Genomic DNA, 17,950 nt, shown 5'->3' on the forward strand with positions numbered 1-17,950 from the left:
GCTCTGCCCGCGCTTTTCTCAGCAGTGTATTTCGCCAGTCTGCCTGGGCTTTCCCCCGCTCTGGCTCTGTGAATCCTCGGACCCTCCAGGGCCTCTGGCCTGTACCCCAGTTCTTGTATAAAAGAAATAAATAAATCTTAAAAAAAAAAAAAAACTTTGAAAAAAATGCAGGAGGATGAACACTGTATTTTTCCAAAATCGAATTTCCATTGAAAACCATGGTGATTCGAACTTGCCGTGTCTTTAATGTGATTATTTTACTTACTTGCCCCTTCACTGTCCTGCGACCATGTTCTGGCGAGTCCGGACAGGAGCCCAGACGCTCTGATCTAAAGTGATTCTTCCTGCGGTGCATGTGGGGGAAGACGCCCCCGCGTCTCTCACGTTTTATGTTACTCATCCGCTCTTTACAGTCAATTAGAACCACCATGGCCTAGTCACTGGCATGAAGGCTAGTAGGAAAGTCCTGCAGCTACTTGTTCCAGGCCTTTAGGCCTCTTTCTAGCATTTTATATGAGGAGTGAGCCAGCGTGTGGCGACGGGCGCCGAGGCCCTTGGTGGGGTCTGTGCGGGGTCGTCGGAGGGGGTCATGACACTTTGCTGAGTCGGCAAATCCAGTGCAGGTCCGTGTAGGGTCTCACGGCTGACTCACCCAATCTTGTCTGTTTCTTCGTCAAACAGAACAACCGCTGGTAGAATGTTACCTGATCCACTGTCCCTCTGGCCTGAGCTCGAGCCCTGCCACCCCGAGCGGCTCTGTCGCCTGAGTTGCTGCAGGCCCTTCCGTCCCTTCCTCTTTCCCTGGACTAGATTACTGAGCACGCGCTACGACTCCAGCCATACGCCGGCCTGAGCGACAGTTCCAGGAGAGGGAGCAGGCCGCTGCGGACGCTCGAGGAGCTAGCAGCCTGGCGCAGTGAAGACGCTCACTTGGGGTCTTTTGGACAAGCAGGGGGGGGGCTGGCGAGGCCTGGATCCTGCCCGCACCCCAGGCTTCAGCTTGCTCCTGCAGAGTCCTCCCGGGGCTTTGCGCTTTTAATAGAGAACCTAGCAAGGTCCTCTCTGGTTGCCCTCATTAGACTTTTTCACTCTGTTGCAGAGCAGGTGTGGCCTGGAATCCCTCCTGACCTCCCCCCTCCGGTCCCCTGAGCTCCATGTGGATTGCCTAACATTACAAGCAGCTTTCCTAAATCTGGCATTGTCTGAAATTACATATAAACTCATGAGTTGCATTTCACAAAAGTCTGTGTCATTACTAATGGCAAAATCATAGGCGTAAGGGCCTATGCACAAACATGAATTGTGCAAGGAGCTGCCATAAAGCACACCATCAGCCCTGCGTGGCCTGGTTTGCCAGGTTTCATTCTCCAAGGTTTCAATAGCATCACGGAAGGTGGAGGAACCTGCCGCTCCAGCCCGTGGGGTCACCGCTTGGCCGCTCTGTCCAGCATCCTGCCCACACTGAAGCCCTGCTTGGGTCACTGTGGACTGCTTTGTGCATGAACAGAAAAGCCCTTGTCTGCGTGAGCCTTAGGAGGAAATGGACAGTTTGTCCAGGGCCGAGGCTTATGTGTTGCCAGACGAGGCCCCAGTGACCTCTGAACTCCAGGGGCTGGGAGGGAGGGGGCACCTGGAGCCAGTGCCCTGCCTGGGGCTGCTGTCCGGGCCACACACAGGCCCCTCCTGCCGGCCACCCCCGGGCCTCACGAGCCCCCAGGGGCAGGCTGTGTCTCAGCAGCCGTGCCCCAGCAGCTTCTGGCGCCCTGCGTGGGGAGCCCAGGTGGATCAGGCCAGGCGGGGGCTCTGGCGGAGGGGGAGGGAGCCCCTGGGGTCTGCCAGACCTCACAGAATGCGCTGCCGCTGCCTGGGCCGCTGCGGGTGCTAGGAGCATGCCCCTGGGGGCCGGCCGGGCATCCCAGACCCGGGAAGTGCCTGCCGCGAGGGCGACACCAACCGCAGACTCCAAGGAAGAAGCCCGCACACCGCAGCAGGCCAGAGGAGATGCCTTGACGTATAGCCATAACTCCCCAAAAGACGTCCACGGCTTGGCCCAACTGCACACCCACAGTGGCGAACACTTTATGCCACAGAAAAAGGTGTTTGTGCCCCTGGGATGGCACTGTGAGCCCCACGGCTGAGCTGCGCCCTTGGCAGACGCCGTCCCGTGAAGGCTATGCCTGGAGGTCCTGTAATGGCCCAGCACAGGGGAGATTCCGAGTTCCCTGCTGGAGGAGGGACTGAAGGAAACAGGCCGGGCAGGAGGAGCCTGGAGGAGCGCGTGGCGCAGAGCTGTGTGAGGAGGCTGCGCTGGCTCCTGGTCCCGGACTGGGTGACACAGACACGGGGGAGACCCGGGGACGTGACAGTGGCGGCTTTTATCCCGATTTGATGTTGCTGTTTTCCTCCCAGGCTTGTTGGGCTGTTACTGCCCCTTTCCTGTGGGTCCCCGCCAGGAGGGGCCTTAGACTGGGGCAGCTCTGGGCCAAGCCTGTTTGGGTGCATTTACCCACGACGGGAGGGTGCCCTTGGGTGCTGGATTTAGAAACTGTTTTCTGCCTTGTCTGTAGTGCACACTAATCGTATTAGAGGTTCCTACTTCCCTAGCACCGCTCGGTCTTCTGAGGGGGGCAGGGCTTGGGGGGCTGCTCGAGAAGGGGCAGCTCCAGGTGTCCCCAGTGAACACAGGCCGGGAAGGCCGGTCACCCCCGTCAGCCACCCGTGTCAGCCGGGGCCTCATGCCCTGCAGCCCCACAGGCCCTGTGAGGTGCGGCTGGAAGGCATCACCTTCCCGCATTCTTCAAGCTTCACTTTCTGGAGATTCTGGAAGTGCTTGCTCGGGATCCCACCCCACATTCTTTCGCTGTTTGTATCCTCATTGGGACGGGACAATCGAGCCTTTGTCTGCTCTTATCAGCTGGGTCCAGAGTGAGATTTCAGAAAATCTGTCAGGGGGAGGCGTGAGGTCACTGATCTGATAATCCGAATTTCTGGTGGTTGAGATGCTTCTTAAATTGTAGCCTGAGCTCCTCAAAGACCTAAACCATCTGTGTTTAAATTCTTTTGGGAAGCAAGTCAAGCAATTTAAAACGTATTTTTAATGCATTTGCTAAATATCAGTCAGAACACTCAACATTAGAACTTGTTACCATGGTTCATTACAACCTCGGGAGCCCGAATCTTCTATTTAGGGGAAACCTGCAGGCTGTTAACTATACGGAATCCTCAGGTGTGCCTGAGGTGAACACGTATGTAAGCTCAGGACTGGACACGGGGCAGGTTTTCTATGATCCAGCAGACCAGGTAAAGGAGGAGTCAGAGCCCTCAGTGGCGTTTGCAGGCTTTTATTGGGGTTTACCAGGCACACGGCAGGCAGGGGTCCTGGGGGGCGGGAGGCTGGCACGCCTCCCAGCCCCCAGCAAGTCTTCACTCCACGTGGGCTCTCCCGCCTTCTCTCTCCCGCCTTCTCTCTCTCTCTCTCTCTCAGCTGCTGCTGCTGGCATCCCCGTGTCGCCGCCCTTGAAAGCCCAGTCTCTCAGCCCGCGCGCACGCACCCCAGGGCAGGGGCCGCCATCAGGCCTGCCTTCAGGACCACGGGGTTCCCTCGTCTCTCCTAGCGGCGGGAGGGCAGAAAAGCCCGATACGTGCCCTACAAGGTGTAAGAAGTAAAACCAAAAAAAGGGACACGAAAGGGGCTTCCCGGCGCCCGGCCCAGGCGGCTGCCGCGGGCGGGCAGCGGTGGGGCGGCGCCTGGTGCGGCTCCGCCGGGCGGGACGGGGTGGCCGGCAGGGGGCGGCGCCTGGGGCTCTGCTCGGCCAGGGCCGGCTTCGCCCTCCTCTCCGCGGCCGGCCCGGGCCCTTCCTCCGGGCCCCGCGGGCGGCCGCGCCCCGAGCTCGCGTCGCGGCCGCTCAGCCCGGAGGCGGCGCCCGGGCCTTCCCGCCCCCCCCCCCCCCCCCGGCCCTGGGGCGCGTCTGCGGGCGCCGCCCCGTCGCAGGCCCCGCGCTCGGGCCCGCCGGCGGCCGAGGGAAGCGCCCGCGCCCGGGCAGGACGTCCCGGGGCCGCGGGCGGGCCCAGCTGCGGCCCGGCCCGCCCGCCCCGCCCGCCCCGCGCGGGCACCGGGGACCGCGGCCGGCGGTGACGAGGCCGTTGCCCGAGCCCGGAAGCCGCTCCCGCCAGGCCCACGCCCGGGATCCGCCGGCCTGGGGGGCCCGCGGGCTGCCTCGCCCCCAACTCCCGGCTCCGGCGGTGACCCGAGGGGGCAGCGCGCGGCCCTGAGGCCGGGCGGCCCCGGGGGCGCCGGGGAGCGGGGAGCTTGGGGCCCGGGCCGCGCGCCTCACCCGCGTCCACCACACGCGAGCACGCGCCCCCCTGCGGGCAGCCTCGCCGGTGCACACCCGCAGACAGGCCGCGCACACACCTCCCCCGCGTACACGCCTCACTCAGGCACACACACACTCGCGTGCACACCTCACACGCATACACCCACCCGCGTACACGCCTCACCGCATACACCTCACGCGTACACACCTTACACACATACACGCCTCACCCACGTACAGACCCCACCTGCGTACACGCCTCACCCACATACACCTCACGCGTACACACCTTACACACATACACGCCTCACCCACGTACAGACCCCACCTGCGTACACGCCTCACCCGCGTACACGCCTCACCCACGTACAGACCCCACCTGTGTACACACCTCACCCGCGTACACGCTTCACCAGCATACACGCCTCACCGCATACACCTCACGCGTACACACCTTACACACATACACGCCTCACCCACGTACAGACCCCACCTGCGTATACGCCTCACCCGCGTACACGCCTCACCCACGTACAGACCCCACCTGTGTACACACCTCACCCGCGTACACGCCTCACCCACGTACAGACCCCACCTGTGTACACACCTCACCCGCGTACACGCCTCACCCACGTACAGACCCCACCTGTGTACACACCTCACCCGCGTACACGCCTCACCCACGTACAGACCCCACCTGTGTACACACCTCACCCGCGTACACACCCACCTGCGTACACGCACACCCCTGGAGAGGCCTGGCCAGCGCTGTGCCCCACACAGCCTGAAACCCGGGAGTGCGCTGCGGGCGCGGCTCCAGGGCGCCTTCTGACTTCAGGACTTTGGGCAGGACTTTCATCTCCCTAATCTGCTTCTGCATCTTACCTGGCAGGCTCCTTATTGATGGCTTTTACTCCATTTTTATCATGTTTTTATTCAGTTACAAGCAATATTTATATATTAAATGTTCTTATATACGATATATTTTATATATATCACAGATACTTCCACTTTTTCATGTATCTTTTGCTTCACTTATGGCTTTTTTTTCTCCCAAGTTTAAATTCTTTGGTCAAAAATACGGTTTTTTGTCGTGGTTCCATCTTTGGTGTCACACTGAGAGTGGCCCTTGTGTCTTGATTGGTTATTTTATCATTTAACATTATGTTTAAAATTTAAATATCATTTTGAGTGCCGAGCGAGTAAGGAATGTGACTTAATTCCCCTCTACTCAACTAGTCCCAGGCACAGGGGTGTCTCTTGATGCTCGGTCCTTTAGCTGATTCCCGCGGAGAGCAGGTGACCCCAGGGCTGGGGGCCCATGTGGGTTTGAGTCCCAGGCAGTGATGTGGCAACTGAAACAGATGTAAAGGGAATTTTCCTCTTTGCTTTTGTGTTTCAAAATGTGAAAAATTAAGGAGAATGGAAATGACTCAGGCAGAGATAAAAAACGTAAGGGAAAGGCAGAATGTTTCTCCACCTTGTTCCAGATGCCCAGCCCGAGAGGAAAATGACTGAGTTTGGTGAAGAGAAACGATCTGTAGAGGAGTTTGGGGCGCGGCCCTCTGGGAGGGCTCACCGGCCAGGCCTCCATAGGGAGGCGGGGGGCTCACTGTGTCCTGGGGGTCACGCACCAGCTGGCCGTCGGCACCAGCACCCCCGGCACAGTGTAGGCGACGCAGAGGGCCTTGTGGAATGTGGCAGGAGTACGCAGTGGGGCCGGGGTCGCAGTGGGGGCTGGGCAGTGGGGACGGGCAGGGGTCGTGGCAGGGCCTGACAGGGGGACGTGGCGGGGGCCGGTGGCTAAGTCCCGTCCCGTCTCGCCTGAAGGCACAGAGTGAGTCATGGAGCATATGATCACTGAGAACTTATTTTATTGTCATGCCCCAGACGCACTTATTCCTGTCTGCGAATCCCGCCGCGTCTCTGTCTCTGACGCCCTTTGGCCCTGGCCCTGGAGCAGATGCCGGGTGGGTGGGGGCTCCACAGGGTGCGCCCGGCCCTGCGTCATCCAGGACCTCAGAACAGCAGGACACAGCGGATGCTGAAATGTAAAGCACTGAAATGAGGCGAGTGAGTGGCCCGAGGAACACTTTTGTACCCCAGCTGTGCAGAGCGCCCCAGGCCGTAGCGCCCCCTTCCCTGCATCCCAGGCCCTGGGGCGCCTCTGTGAGCACCACCATCTGAGCAGGTCACCTGACAGCAGGGTCTAAGTTAAAGACCTAGATTAAAACATTATACATCAGGAAACGAGCAGAAAGTGTGGGGACAGCTGTGGGGAGACAGCTTGAGGGGACCTGCTGGGATGCAGCCTGGGAAATAGAAGCTTCACCAGGGCTGGATCCAGTTGCGCCGGGGCCTCCCTGCAGGGCTGAATGGACACTGAGCAGACGCCCGCAGCCTGGCGTCATTCTGGGGCCTGCATCTGCCTGGAGGGGGACATTGACTCCAGAAGGTCAGGTTGCTTGTCCCGCCCTCTAGGCAGAAGCCATGCAGGCCTGGCCAGTGCAAGGTGGCATCCGTGGGGCCCCCTGTGTGGCCTAGACCACAGGGCACTTTCCTGTAATAGGCCGTCGTGCCCCTGGGTAGCCTGGAGGAGAGACCCTTTCGCGGCCTACGAGAGTGCAAGGATACGGAGCAAGCACTCGAAGAGCCCCACAGGCCCACGAGGTCATGATGTCCACTCTGCGGACCCTCCTAGCTGTGGTGTGGCGCACAGCCTGGCCCGACGACACTCACGTTTTCCCAGCGTGGTACAGCTCCATGGCCTCGTGCAGCTGGGCGAACGGCAGCTGGTGGGTCACCAGCGGGTCCATGTTCAGTCTGCCCTGCAAGGAGTCGGTCACCAGCTGGGGCACAGAGTCTTTGGTTTTGTAGTCTGCAAGGGGAAAATGCTGTGGTGATTCCCAAACATCAAAGTAAGCCCAGAAGACCCAGGAAATCATAGAGATGGCCCCTGTTCCTCTGAAGGTGCCACTGACCAGCAGAGAACGGTCTGGGCACCGAGGCCTGCACCTGTCAGTGAGGAAGCCGCCGCTGCTCTGCACCTGGAGCCTGCGGAGAGAGCCTGGTGCTCTCCTGTCAGGACACCCCGGCCCCTGCGTCCCCCGTGTCTCCCCACATCCTCCCGCAGGACCCAGGCCGGGCAGATGCTGCTTTACCGTGGGTGCGGCCAGAGCCAAGGGCTTGGCTCCTTTAACCCCCAGTGGGAGCCCGAGGGGCGGCTGGGAAAGCCACACAGCAGAAGGGTCCACCTCAGATGCTGACAGAATCATTAAACAGTGGAAAACCCCAAATCTGTTTTGCAGGAGATAAAGCTTTTATTTTAATTGGAAGAAACCCTTTTATTAAGTTCCCTAAAACTGATTTGTTGAATGCACGACTCAGTGGCAAGGTCTTTGGCGCCTCTGCAGCTGCAGCTGCTCTCCGGGGAGATAAGGAGGTCAGCAGCTACCAGCGCCCTCCCCGCACCTACCGCCCAGACACACGCCCTTCAGGGTCCGGCCAGAGATGAGCTTCATCGCATCCAGGGAAAGCTGTGCCTCTGGTGTGGCGAGGCCTATGATGCAGCACACGCCGTGGCTCATGTTGCAGGAGTCCCAGGCAGCCATCTGAGGGGTGCGGCCATGAGGGGTGGCCCGGGGATGCCAGCTCCAGCTGCCCCGTCCCGGCAGAGACGCCTCCGCGCTGTCCCCTGCCCCCCACCGCACCCCTCACCAGCAGCCCCGCCAGCCTCTCACCATGGTCTCGGTGCAGCCCACGGCCTCGAAGGCGAAGTCCACCCCGAGGCCGGTCATCTCCAGCACCACCTCCTGCACGGGCTTCTGCAGCTTCCGCGGGTTGAGGCAGTCAGTGACCCCCAGAGCGCGGGCCCGGGGGAACTTCTCCTCGTTGATGTCCACCCCGATGATCCTGGAGGCCCCCGAGGCTTTGCAGCCCAGGACGATGGCCGAGCCGATCCCCCCGAGCCCGAAGACCACGCAGGTGGAGCCGGGGGTGACCTGCAGACCCAGACGGGTGATCCGGAGACACAAGAACAACCATTGAGCCTCTGGGACAGTTGAGGTGTTTGAGTGATGTGGCCTAGCTCTGGTGGCCCAGGGAAATCCCTGCAGCGCCAGCTCACACATAACACCTCCCTCACCTTGGCCGAGTTGACGGCAGCCCCAAAGCCCGTGGGCACCGCACAGCTGAAGATGCAGACCCTGTCCATGGGGGCGGCCGCGTCGACTTTGGCCACCGCGATCTCGGGCACCACCGTGTACTCCGTGAAGGTGCTGGTGCGGAAGGAGTGGTGGACCCGCTTCCCCCTGCAGGAGAACCTACTGGTGCCGTCCTGCATCAGCCCGGACGATGGCAGGACACTGTGCCCGGTGCCCAGACGGGGCAGCACGCCAGGAGCAGGAAGAGAGAGAGAGAGAGAGAGAGAGGAGGCGCCTTAGTGGCCGCGCAGGGCCAAGAAGGCTCAGTGACCGGGGCGAGGGGCTGATACTGACTCTTGCTTCTCGCAGAAGTTGCCGCTGGGGTGCAGGCAGGAGCTGCATTGTCTGCACTGCGGGATGATGAGCGTGAGGACTTTATCCCCTGCGTGTGGGAAGGAAATGGCCATTAGCGGAAAATCTTCATCACACAGAAGCACACAATGTATCTGCCGAGCTCCCTGTGGGCCCCACAAGTGGCTGTGGGCAGGCCATCACAGCCCAGACAGCCGGGCCCTGCTGTGGCGGGAGATGCCAGATAACCTGGTCTCAGAAACCCCAGCATTCTTCCTGGCGAGTGCAGGAATTTGGGTGTATTCTCGGGGTGAGCAGTCGTCAGCCTGCTTCTCCCTGGACTGGGTGGAGGACGCAGCTGGGCGGCCTGTTTCGGGCCACGGAGCTGGAAACTGCACTGGTCAAGCCTGGGTCTGGTGGCAAAACCCGGGGAGGCAGCTGGGCGCCGGAGCTCAGCCCCCAGACTGGTCCCTGGGTGCCCTGCAGACATTGTTGTGACAGAGAAGTGACCCCTCTGACCTCACGCAGTGCTCCTGCGTATTAAACGTCTCTTGTAAGTTTAGACCAGGCACATTTTGTCTTCACCACCTATAAATTCTAAAGGTACTGGACAGCAGAGAGCAGCTCTGCCCTCTCGTCCTTTCTCTACAAATACTTAGCATTTCCCACTGAACTCTACTGAAACGTGTCCAGCTAAAGGGCGCTGCAGTGTCACCCCGAGTCACATCCTGGGACACTAGACGGGGCGCCGCCCACGTGCCCCGCTGTGCTGGTGCTGGGGGCCCTCTGGCCACAGCTGAGTGAGTGCGGGATGGAGCTGCACTGCCTGCACTTGCTGGGGTCTCTGTGTGTCTCCCTGCCGAGGCCCGGGGGCCTGTGCATCCTGGCTGCGTGGCTGCTCTTGTTCATTGTGGCCATTTGGGGCCCACTGAGGCCTGTCCAGACCCTTTTTCATGCGCCTAAGTAAGAACATGGACCTGCCTTTCGGCTCTCTGAAATGTCATTGCTCCTGTTGGCTGCACACCGGGCCTGGTCCCAGGGGGGCAGAGCATCCGTTTCCCAGCTGAGCCCCCTGGGCTGAGCCCACCAGTGACCACCCCCATGGGGCCCGAGGGCCCCTCCCTGATCCGCAGCATGGTGGGCACCCAGGCTCTGGAGCCACAGGGTACGGGTGACACTGGCCTGAGACATGTCGGAGTCGCCAGCCGGTGTTTGCCCATGAATGTGGATGCGTGTCATGTCCCGTCCCTGCCTGGGGCTGCTGGGGGCGGGGGGGCTGTGTGTGGGACGTCTCCCACCTGGCTGCACTGAGCTCACGCCAGCGCCAACGCTCTCCACGAACCCAGCTCCCTCGTGGCCTGGGATGAAGGGGAAGTTCATGGGGATCAAGCCCTTCAGCACATGGTCGTCCGTCCCGCAGATCCCTGAGGATACCAGCTGCAGGGGGTGAAGGGTGGGCGTCACCAGCCTGGAACCTTCTGCCTTTATCTGAGACTAGACCTTAAGATGCTTCTATGGGAATCATCCCTCTTGACCCTTACAAGACAGTCGGGGACACAGGAGGGGCTGCCACCCCCCTTAAGAGCTGACTCAGGGCGACGGAGACACATGGCTGTAAGGGTCGGACCTGGCGCCCTGGCCTCTGAGCCCTGTGGTGTCCTGTGTGGTCAGCTGGCGGCCAGTGCGGGCTTTATGGCCACGTGGCGGCAGCACCGCCTTCGAGGGACACTGGACTTTAGTGTCCAAAATTGTGGAATGTTTTTCTCATGCTCTGGGAAACAGATTTTTAAAATTTTAAGCATGTAGATTGAAAACATGAATAACATGAGTTCAAGTTTAACTACTGGGGGCTTCCCGGGTGGCCTGGGGGTCAGTGTCAGGCTGCCACCGCGGGGCCTGAGTTCCATCCCCGGCCAGGGTGCTGACCCACAGGGCACAGCAGACCTCTCCTGTCTCCCGCTGCTCCCCCCAGCGATGGATGCCTGTTCTGCGCCCCACTCTGTCCCTGGTGAGTCCTGTCACCCCCGCACCCCAATTCTTGTACACAAAAACAAAAAACCCCGCAAAACTAACCATTGCAAATATAGGGAAACAATTTCCTGTCATTTGCCATCAAAAGTAAAGGTTAAAAGACTTGCATTTACCTTGATCCGGACTTCTCCTGCCTTGGGCGGCTCCACTTGGACGTCCTCGACGGCGAGAGGCGCGTCGGCTGCCCAGGCGACGGCGGCCCGGCAGGTCAGCGTCTGTCAGGCGGGAGCGAGAGGCTCGCGGGGGCTGCTGCAGGCCTACCTGACCCTTGGCGCTGGTGTGTCGGGAAAACGCCGTCGTCCGAAGTCGCTGTCAGCTCGTGAGCGTGCCGTTTGCTTTCCGTCCAGGGCGGCTCCTCGCTGTGCGGGGTCCTCTCCGCGGCTTCTCTGGGACGCGTTTCCTCCCGCTCTGCGCCCCTCCCGAGGCCCCGCCCTCCCGAGGCCCCGCCCTCCCGAGGCCCCGCCCTCCCGAGGCCCCGCCCTCCACGAGGCCCCGCGCTCCACGAGGCCCCGCCCTCCCCGAAGCCCACTCCCGTCGCCCCGCCCCTCCGTCCCTGCCGGGCCTTTGGCCTTGCTCGACACCCGCAGCCGGCGCTTCTGGTGCGGGCGTGCCGAGCCTGGGGCCGAGCCTGGGGCCGAGCCTGGGGCTCCTGGGCCAGAAACGGGCCTCCAGCAGGGAGAGACCCGTGATGGGTGAGAAATGCCGCAGAGAAGCCCAAGCAAAACACTGCAGGAAATACCTCTTTATGCAGATAATTCTGCCTCACTTGCCACACGCAAGTGAAAATACGTCCTCTGTGAAAGGCGTTTTCCTAGTCTCAGGTGACACACACTCAAGGCAGGAACCTAGGAAGCTCAGGCAAGGCTAGGGGGGACAGAAAGCCGCAGCCTGGCGGCCACTGGCACTCCATCATTGTGGGAGCAGGCCCGGTGCCCATGTGTGTGTGCGCCCGTGCGTGCACTGTGCACGCCCGGTGCCCGCGTGTGCGCCCGTGTGTGTGCATGTGCGTGCCCGGTGCCCAGGTGTGCGCCCACTGAGTATACTGTTTTGCAGTCTGTTCTTCCACTTACCATTAAGAATATGTATTTTTGGTTTATTTTGACTTTTTGTTTCCCACCTACCTGACTGTGTGCACACCCTCCTCACCCCACCTGCTCTAGCTAGCCACCCCGCCCTCCGCTGTGCCCTCCAGCTTGAGTAGTTTGCAGGCGATCATACAGCCCCTTAGGACTGGGTTCAACGATAGGCCACAACTTATTTCATTGACTTCCTTGTACTCGACACGCTTCCCCATTACTGTCAGAACAGCACCCAGCTGACAAGAACATGCATCATCATTTGGGTCAAATGACGGGCACATTTTAAAGGCTTCTGATGCAATATTGTCAAATTACCACCTAAGAACTTTCTAGCAATTTATATCCCAGCAGTGGGGTGTAAGTTCCCCCAGGCAGGAAAACGCTGGGGTTTGTCATAAAAAATTTTTGATGATCAGATTGGAAAAAGTGACATCTTAGTTCAGTCTCGGTGTGTCCTTGGGCTGGGAGAGGCGAGACCCAGGTCTGTCTAAAGGCAGCACTTACTTTCCCCGGCGTGTCCATGGGGAGTTCCTGGGTCCCTTGGTGCCTTCAGGTTTACCCAGGAGAATGTCCCTTCTTGGCTCTGCTTCTGAGCAAACTGGAGTGACTATTTATAAGTTTTACAAACCGAAAGTCATTATACAATCACTGAAGAGTCATTGAACATCGTTACATAATCACCATCCATAGGCGGAAACCAGAGGGGCAAAGGGCTGGCAGGTACATGAATGTGAGGGCCAGGAGGACACTTGACACGGGAGGGGGGGATGGGCTGCGAACCCGAGGGAGGGAGCACCGGGGATGGGGTCTGGGGTGATTTGGGGCAGGCTGACGCGGTGACACCAGAGGGGGGTCCTGTAACTCCAAAACATCAACAGGAACGCAAACCAAAGTGACCCCAGGAAAGGAGAACGTGAAGGTCATCAGGTGGAGTTGAGGTGAGAGGCAGATGGAGCCGCAGGGTGACAAGGACGCAGAGGGCTCCTAAGAACGGCCCAGCCTGGGGTGACTGAGAGACGGCACTCGTCAGGCCACGCTGGAGTTTGGGCATATGGATTACATGTGGAAGGCCTTGGAGGTCCGGGTACAGAGCAGGCTTCAAACCGGCCTCAGGCGGGATGGGCAGGCACCCCCGACGCCAAAGTTAGGATGGGTGGTGAGAGCCCAAGACAATGCTGGTTTGAGGGGAATCAGTAGGATTTACGTTCAGGGAAGTTGAGCTGCCCTTGGAGAAAGGCAGATCTGTGTAGCATGGAGGAGGGGCAGGGCAAGGCCCGGCAAGCTCAGTCACCGTGGCAGGCCGTGCCCTGTCTGCTCTGGTTATTTGCTCCAGGTTTTCCTGCACCAGAGTGTGTTGGGGGGTGGGGGCTGGGGGCGGGCGTCAGAATTGGTGATCTGGGCCCCAGTCATTGCCTTGGCTCCTGTGGGCCGAGGCTTCCACACAAACATTAGATGGGACCAGGCGCCCCTGGGAGGTGAGGCTCTGTGCCCCCGAGCAGCTGTGGGCCATGATGTGGGGGAGAGAAGCTGGGGTGGTGGGGCGGCTGGCAGGCAATGGCTCTGGACTGCCGAGCCTGTCCTTCCGGGGCAGCAGGTTCCGGGATCCTGGGGGCCTCAGAGCTGCTGATGCTTGGAGTCCTCCCCGGGGTGTCGCCCTCTCCCGGCCTGCGCCTGGGCACTCAGCCAAGGAACTGTTCCTCCCAGGGTGGGTTTGGCTCTGGCCTCAGCCGTGAGCCGCCCTGGGTGCAATGGGCCGGCTCGAGGCCTCTGGCGACTGTTCTTGGAGCAGTGCGGGCGGGGCAGGCGGGGGACCTGTGGCCACAGCGTGGAAAGGGGCCCTGCACGGCTTGGAGGGTCTTGGTCTGCCGCCTCCCTCGTGGGTGCACCCCGCGGACACGGCCGGCCCTCTGCACCTGCGCTGATGTGGAAACTTGGTGGGAAGCGGCTGGGCCTGCTGGGCCGTCTGACCCGAGCCCCGCCGGGCACACCTGTGCAGACACCGGCCCGCGTGCTCCTCAGTGCTCCTGCTCAGCGTGGGCTTCAGAGCCGAGGGGACCAGGGCCTGCGGGTCGAGGTAGCCATTGGCAGGACAGAGCGCAACGCCCTCCCAAGGCAAGGCCTGAGGGACCCCGGCCCCCACCGGCGCCACCTGGCCACGCTGAGCGGCCCCGGCACTTCTGGGCCCGGGGTCTGTCTTGGGCAGGGCTCTTTTGTGTCTGAGTCACTACACCCGTGGAGATGGGGAAGAGGCGGCCGGGAGGGCATTGTTGACCCAGCAGGAGTGGCGGCAGGATGAGCAAACAGAGCTGCAGCAGGCAGGGGAGGTGCCCAGGCCCTCACCCCTCCCGGCCGGGCGGCCTCACCGTCACTGCTTCCCGGTTCTGGGTCCACAAAAGGGGCCTGTGTGTCCAGCACCCGGTTCCACTAACCCTCTGGCGCTCTGGAGCTTGGAGCAGGGAAAGTGCGGGCAGGTGCGGCGGGGCGCAGGAAGATGCCCATATCTTACCGAGGCTGCTCTCAAGGTTGGGGGCGGGCGGGAAACGTGGTTTACCCCAGCCCAGTAGTCACAGGGACGGGCTCAGGCCCAGCCGGCTCCCGAGTCACTCGGTGCTGAGGTGGACTCGGTGGCCGCCAGGGTCCAGGAGAACATTTGCCCCCTTCGCTTCCAGGCCTGCAGGCCTCAGCCGCGGCCTGTTGGAGGTTGAGAGCGCGCAGGGGACGGGCGTCCAGCGCGGTCCAGACACGCGGCCTCACATCGCCACCGTCGTGGGAAAGAGGCCACAGAATCCCTCCTGGTGGGTGATGTCGGCGCCTGCTCAGAGCAGCCCCGCTCACCCTGGCAGCCCCGGAGGATGCTCCCGCCGTCGGGGCGGCGCTCACGCCTGGCGTCCTGGGTGGGAGACGTGGCCGCCCCTGCACAACTGTCCCGGGCGCACCCAGCAGCCCGCTGGAAAGCACAAGGAACACGATTCCCTCGGGCCTTTCAGCCCAGGTGGGTGAGCGGCCGCCTCGCAGGCTCCGCCCAGCTTCAGGCTCCCAGCTGTCAAGCCTGGGATGTCGCCCGCCTCCCCCCAGGAGGACTCACCCCACACGGAGAACTCAGTTACTCTCAGCCAGCACGTGCGATGCCCGGGGCGCGCGGGCGCCCGACGTCCCTGTGCCCCTGCCCGGTTTTTCTCCTCGAGTGTCTGCAGGGCGCTGGCGCATAGTAGAGATCCGCCACCAAATGTGGGTATCACCAGACCCTGAACCAGGAGTCTGCACTGGTCCTCAGCCCAGCCCCACCTGCCCCACCCGCGGGCTCCTCTCTGGGGTGGGGGTGGGAGTGGGTGGTGGAGGAGGGGTGGGGAGGGGAGGTGGTGGGGAAGGGAGGGGGGGAGAGGGGTGGGTTGTGTGTGGGGGCGCCACGGCCTCACTGCCCCGCCTGCTCTCAGTCACCCTCAAAGATGAGGCTGCTCTCAAGTAACTGGAGCTCCGGAGCTTGGCGAATTTATAGGCTGGCTTTTAAACTTGATTAGTTTGGGGCCTCCCCGGTGGCGCAGCGGTTGAGCGCTGGGTTGAGAAGCTGCCCGCAGCCTCTGCAGCGCCGGTTCGATCCCCGGCTGCTCCCCGGCCACCGGAGGAGGGTCCCGCATGGCGCGCAGACCTCTCCTGCCGCCCGCTGCTCCCCTCAGCAGTGTGCTTCGGTCCTTCTGCCTGCTCTGCTCCCCACTCTGGCTCTGGTGAATCCTCTCACCCTCCCACGCTTCTGACTGTACCCAGTGCATGTGTAACCAAACAGACAAACAAACAAACAAATAAATAAATAAAGCATGCCTCCTTTAAAAAAAAAAAAAAAAAAAAAAATAAAATTTAAAAAAATTTAAACTTGATTAGTTTGAACTTGGTTAGTAATTGGCTTTAAAGCTTGCCAGGGTGTAGTCTGACTTTGCAGCTCGGGGAGCTTCGATAGGGGTTGGGGGTCGGGCAGACTTCCCACACCTGGGAAGCTCACCCCCAGCTTTCCTGTCCCGGCAGTCCTGCATTCTCCTGACCAACTTGATCTGGCGGTTCTTTTCCTGACTTTATTTTAGCTCCTTCCTTCTCTTCTTGGCCCCTGTGTGTCCCCACGGGGCTCCCTGGGGCGACTCTTAGCTGCGTGTGCCCTCCAGCTTCCGGAGACCGGAACGAGGCGCTGCCGTCAGAGCTTGTTTGTGCTCTGTGCCTCCCGGCAGCCCCACGCAGGTGGCCGACTTTCAGACGAGGTGGTCTCATGTCTCTTTATTAAAGTGCCGTGTTTTCCCCCAAGAGGGATATATTCCGCGAGCACGCCACGCTGCTGACGCTCCTCCAGGCCAGCCTGTGTGTGTGGCCGCGGGGACATCCCTCCTGACGCAGGGCCGTGCGTGGTGGGGCTGCCCACCCAGAGGCAGTGCCAGCTCCGTCCCGATGACCAGGGCTCGCTCCACGTGTGGGCAACTGCACTTGGAAGAACAGGAGTCATAGTTCACTGGCTGGGGTTTGGGAGGATGTCGCTGGGGGAGCCAACAGGAGCCGGGAAGGGGGAGTCGCTGGGGGTCACTACGGGTGCTGGGCCGTGCCCACACTGGGCTGGCGGGTAAACCCTTTCCCGCGTGGCTGCCCTTGGTGGGCTGGCCCGGGTTGCCAGGTTTTCTTTATCTGAGAAGCAGAATTGCTTGGGAAGAAGAAGTCAGTCCTGGTGTTAAAGTAGAGGGGCCATGAGTTGAGCTGATTTGACCAGCCAGGCTGAAAAACCAGGGTGGGGTACTTGGTTAATAGCTGAGCTATGGGCAGCAGGAATGCGGGGCTGGCTTCAGAGTGGGTCCCAGCCATGGGGTGATTCCAGCCTTGCTGAACTTTGTCCACGATTATATTCCTTCCACAGTTTAAACACACCCTATTGTACTTTTAGGAGTACTGCTAAGCATTTTATCCTACATACAAATGAGCATTCTTATACAAAATATTCCCTTGTATCTTGGATGGTTTGTGTGATGTGGATTCCTAGAAGTCGGATTACTGAGACAGATAGGAGCTCTTTAAAAACACATCTGGGCCTCCCTGTGGTGCAGGGGTTGAGTCTCAGCGCTATGAAGCTACCGGCAGCCTCTGCAGCACAAGTTCGATCCCCAGCCCGGGAGATACCCACATGGCACAGCAGACCTCTCCTGTCTCCCCACTGCTCCCCTCAGCAGCAATCAAAGTAAAATGGCTAAAACAATTTTGAAAAGAAGAAACTGAAGTGGGAAGATCTGCCCTGCCCGATGTTCAGACCCACTGTGTGGTCACCGCTGGCAGGACATTGCAGGACTAGTAAGGAGACACAGGACAGGTGCACACACCCGTCTCCCGTTGGCTGGTCACCCCTTTGCTGAAATAAGACAACGGGTAGCTCGTTCCTCTGTCTCGCCTTAACCACCTGTGGCCATGGCATCTGCTCAGAGGCGGGGACACTCTGGCTGTGTGTCCTGTGCGGGGCTGGTGCTGGGAACGCCACCTGAGGAGCATGGACATTCTCTGCACAAGCACATGGGTTTTGGCCACAAGTGTGACAAGTGTGTGTGCATAAAATCGAAGAGTGTGCTTTTTTTTTTTTTTAAGATTTATTTATTTATACAAGCACTGGGTACAGTCAGACGCGCGGGAGGGTGAGAGAATTCACCAGAGCCAGAGCGGGGAGCAGAACTGGCAGACTGACGAAGGACACAGCTGAGGGGAGCAGCGGGCGGCAGGAGAGGTCTGCGCGCCATGTGGGACCCTCACTGGCGGCCGGGGATCAAACCGGCGCTGCAGAGGCTGCTGGCAGCTTTGCAGCCCAGTGCTCCACCGCTGCGCCACTGGGGAGTTCCTCCTCCTTTTCTTGAGGCTCTTTTGCTCTTCCTTCCAAAGCCAGTGTTCTTGAAAGTCTTGAAGTCATTAACAACATGGTAACAATTTGATAGGTGCTTTATAAATCTTTATATAATTCCTAAAAATGTAGATCATTACTTTCTGTAGTGATTTATATGGACTTGCAAGGAAGGTTTCCAGT

The 17,950-nt window shown here is 60.3% G+C and overlaps 1 protein-coding gene across 1 annotated transcript; it reads right to left on the bottom strand.

Annotated features, from left to right (window-relative positions):
* Positions 1-6,179: 6,179 nt before the first annotated feature.
* On the bottom strand, positions 6,180-12,441 carry LOC119242954 (alcohol dehydrogenase 1-like). The gene is made up of 9 exons (XM_037508375.1): positions 12,424-12,441; positions 10,954-11,055; positions 10,108-10,246; positions 8,813-8,900; positions 8,461-8,680; positions 8,057-8,317; positions 7,792-7,927; positions 7,056-7,194; positions 6,180-6,360 (listed from the first exon to the last, which is right to left on the bottom strand). The coding sequence occupies exons 1-9, from the start codon at positions 12,439-12,441 to the stop codon at positions 6,336-6,338; spliced, it is 1,128 nt and encodes a 375-aa protein (XP_037364272.1). The 3' UTR covers positions 6,180-6,335.
* Between the last annotated feature and the right edge of the window lie 5,509 nt (positions 12,442-17,950).

The sequence above is a fragment of the Talpa occidentalis genome, unplaced genomic scaffold, assembly GCF_014898055.3.
Source record: "Talpa occidentalis isolate TD23 unplaced genomic scaffold, MPIMG_talOcc4v2.1 talOcc4.13, whole genome shotgun sequence".
Classification (NCBI taxonomy): Eukaryota; Metazoa; Chordata; class Mammalia; order Eulipotyphla; family Talpidae; genus Talpa; species Talpa occidentalis.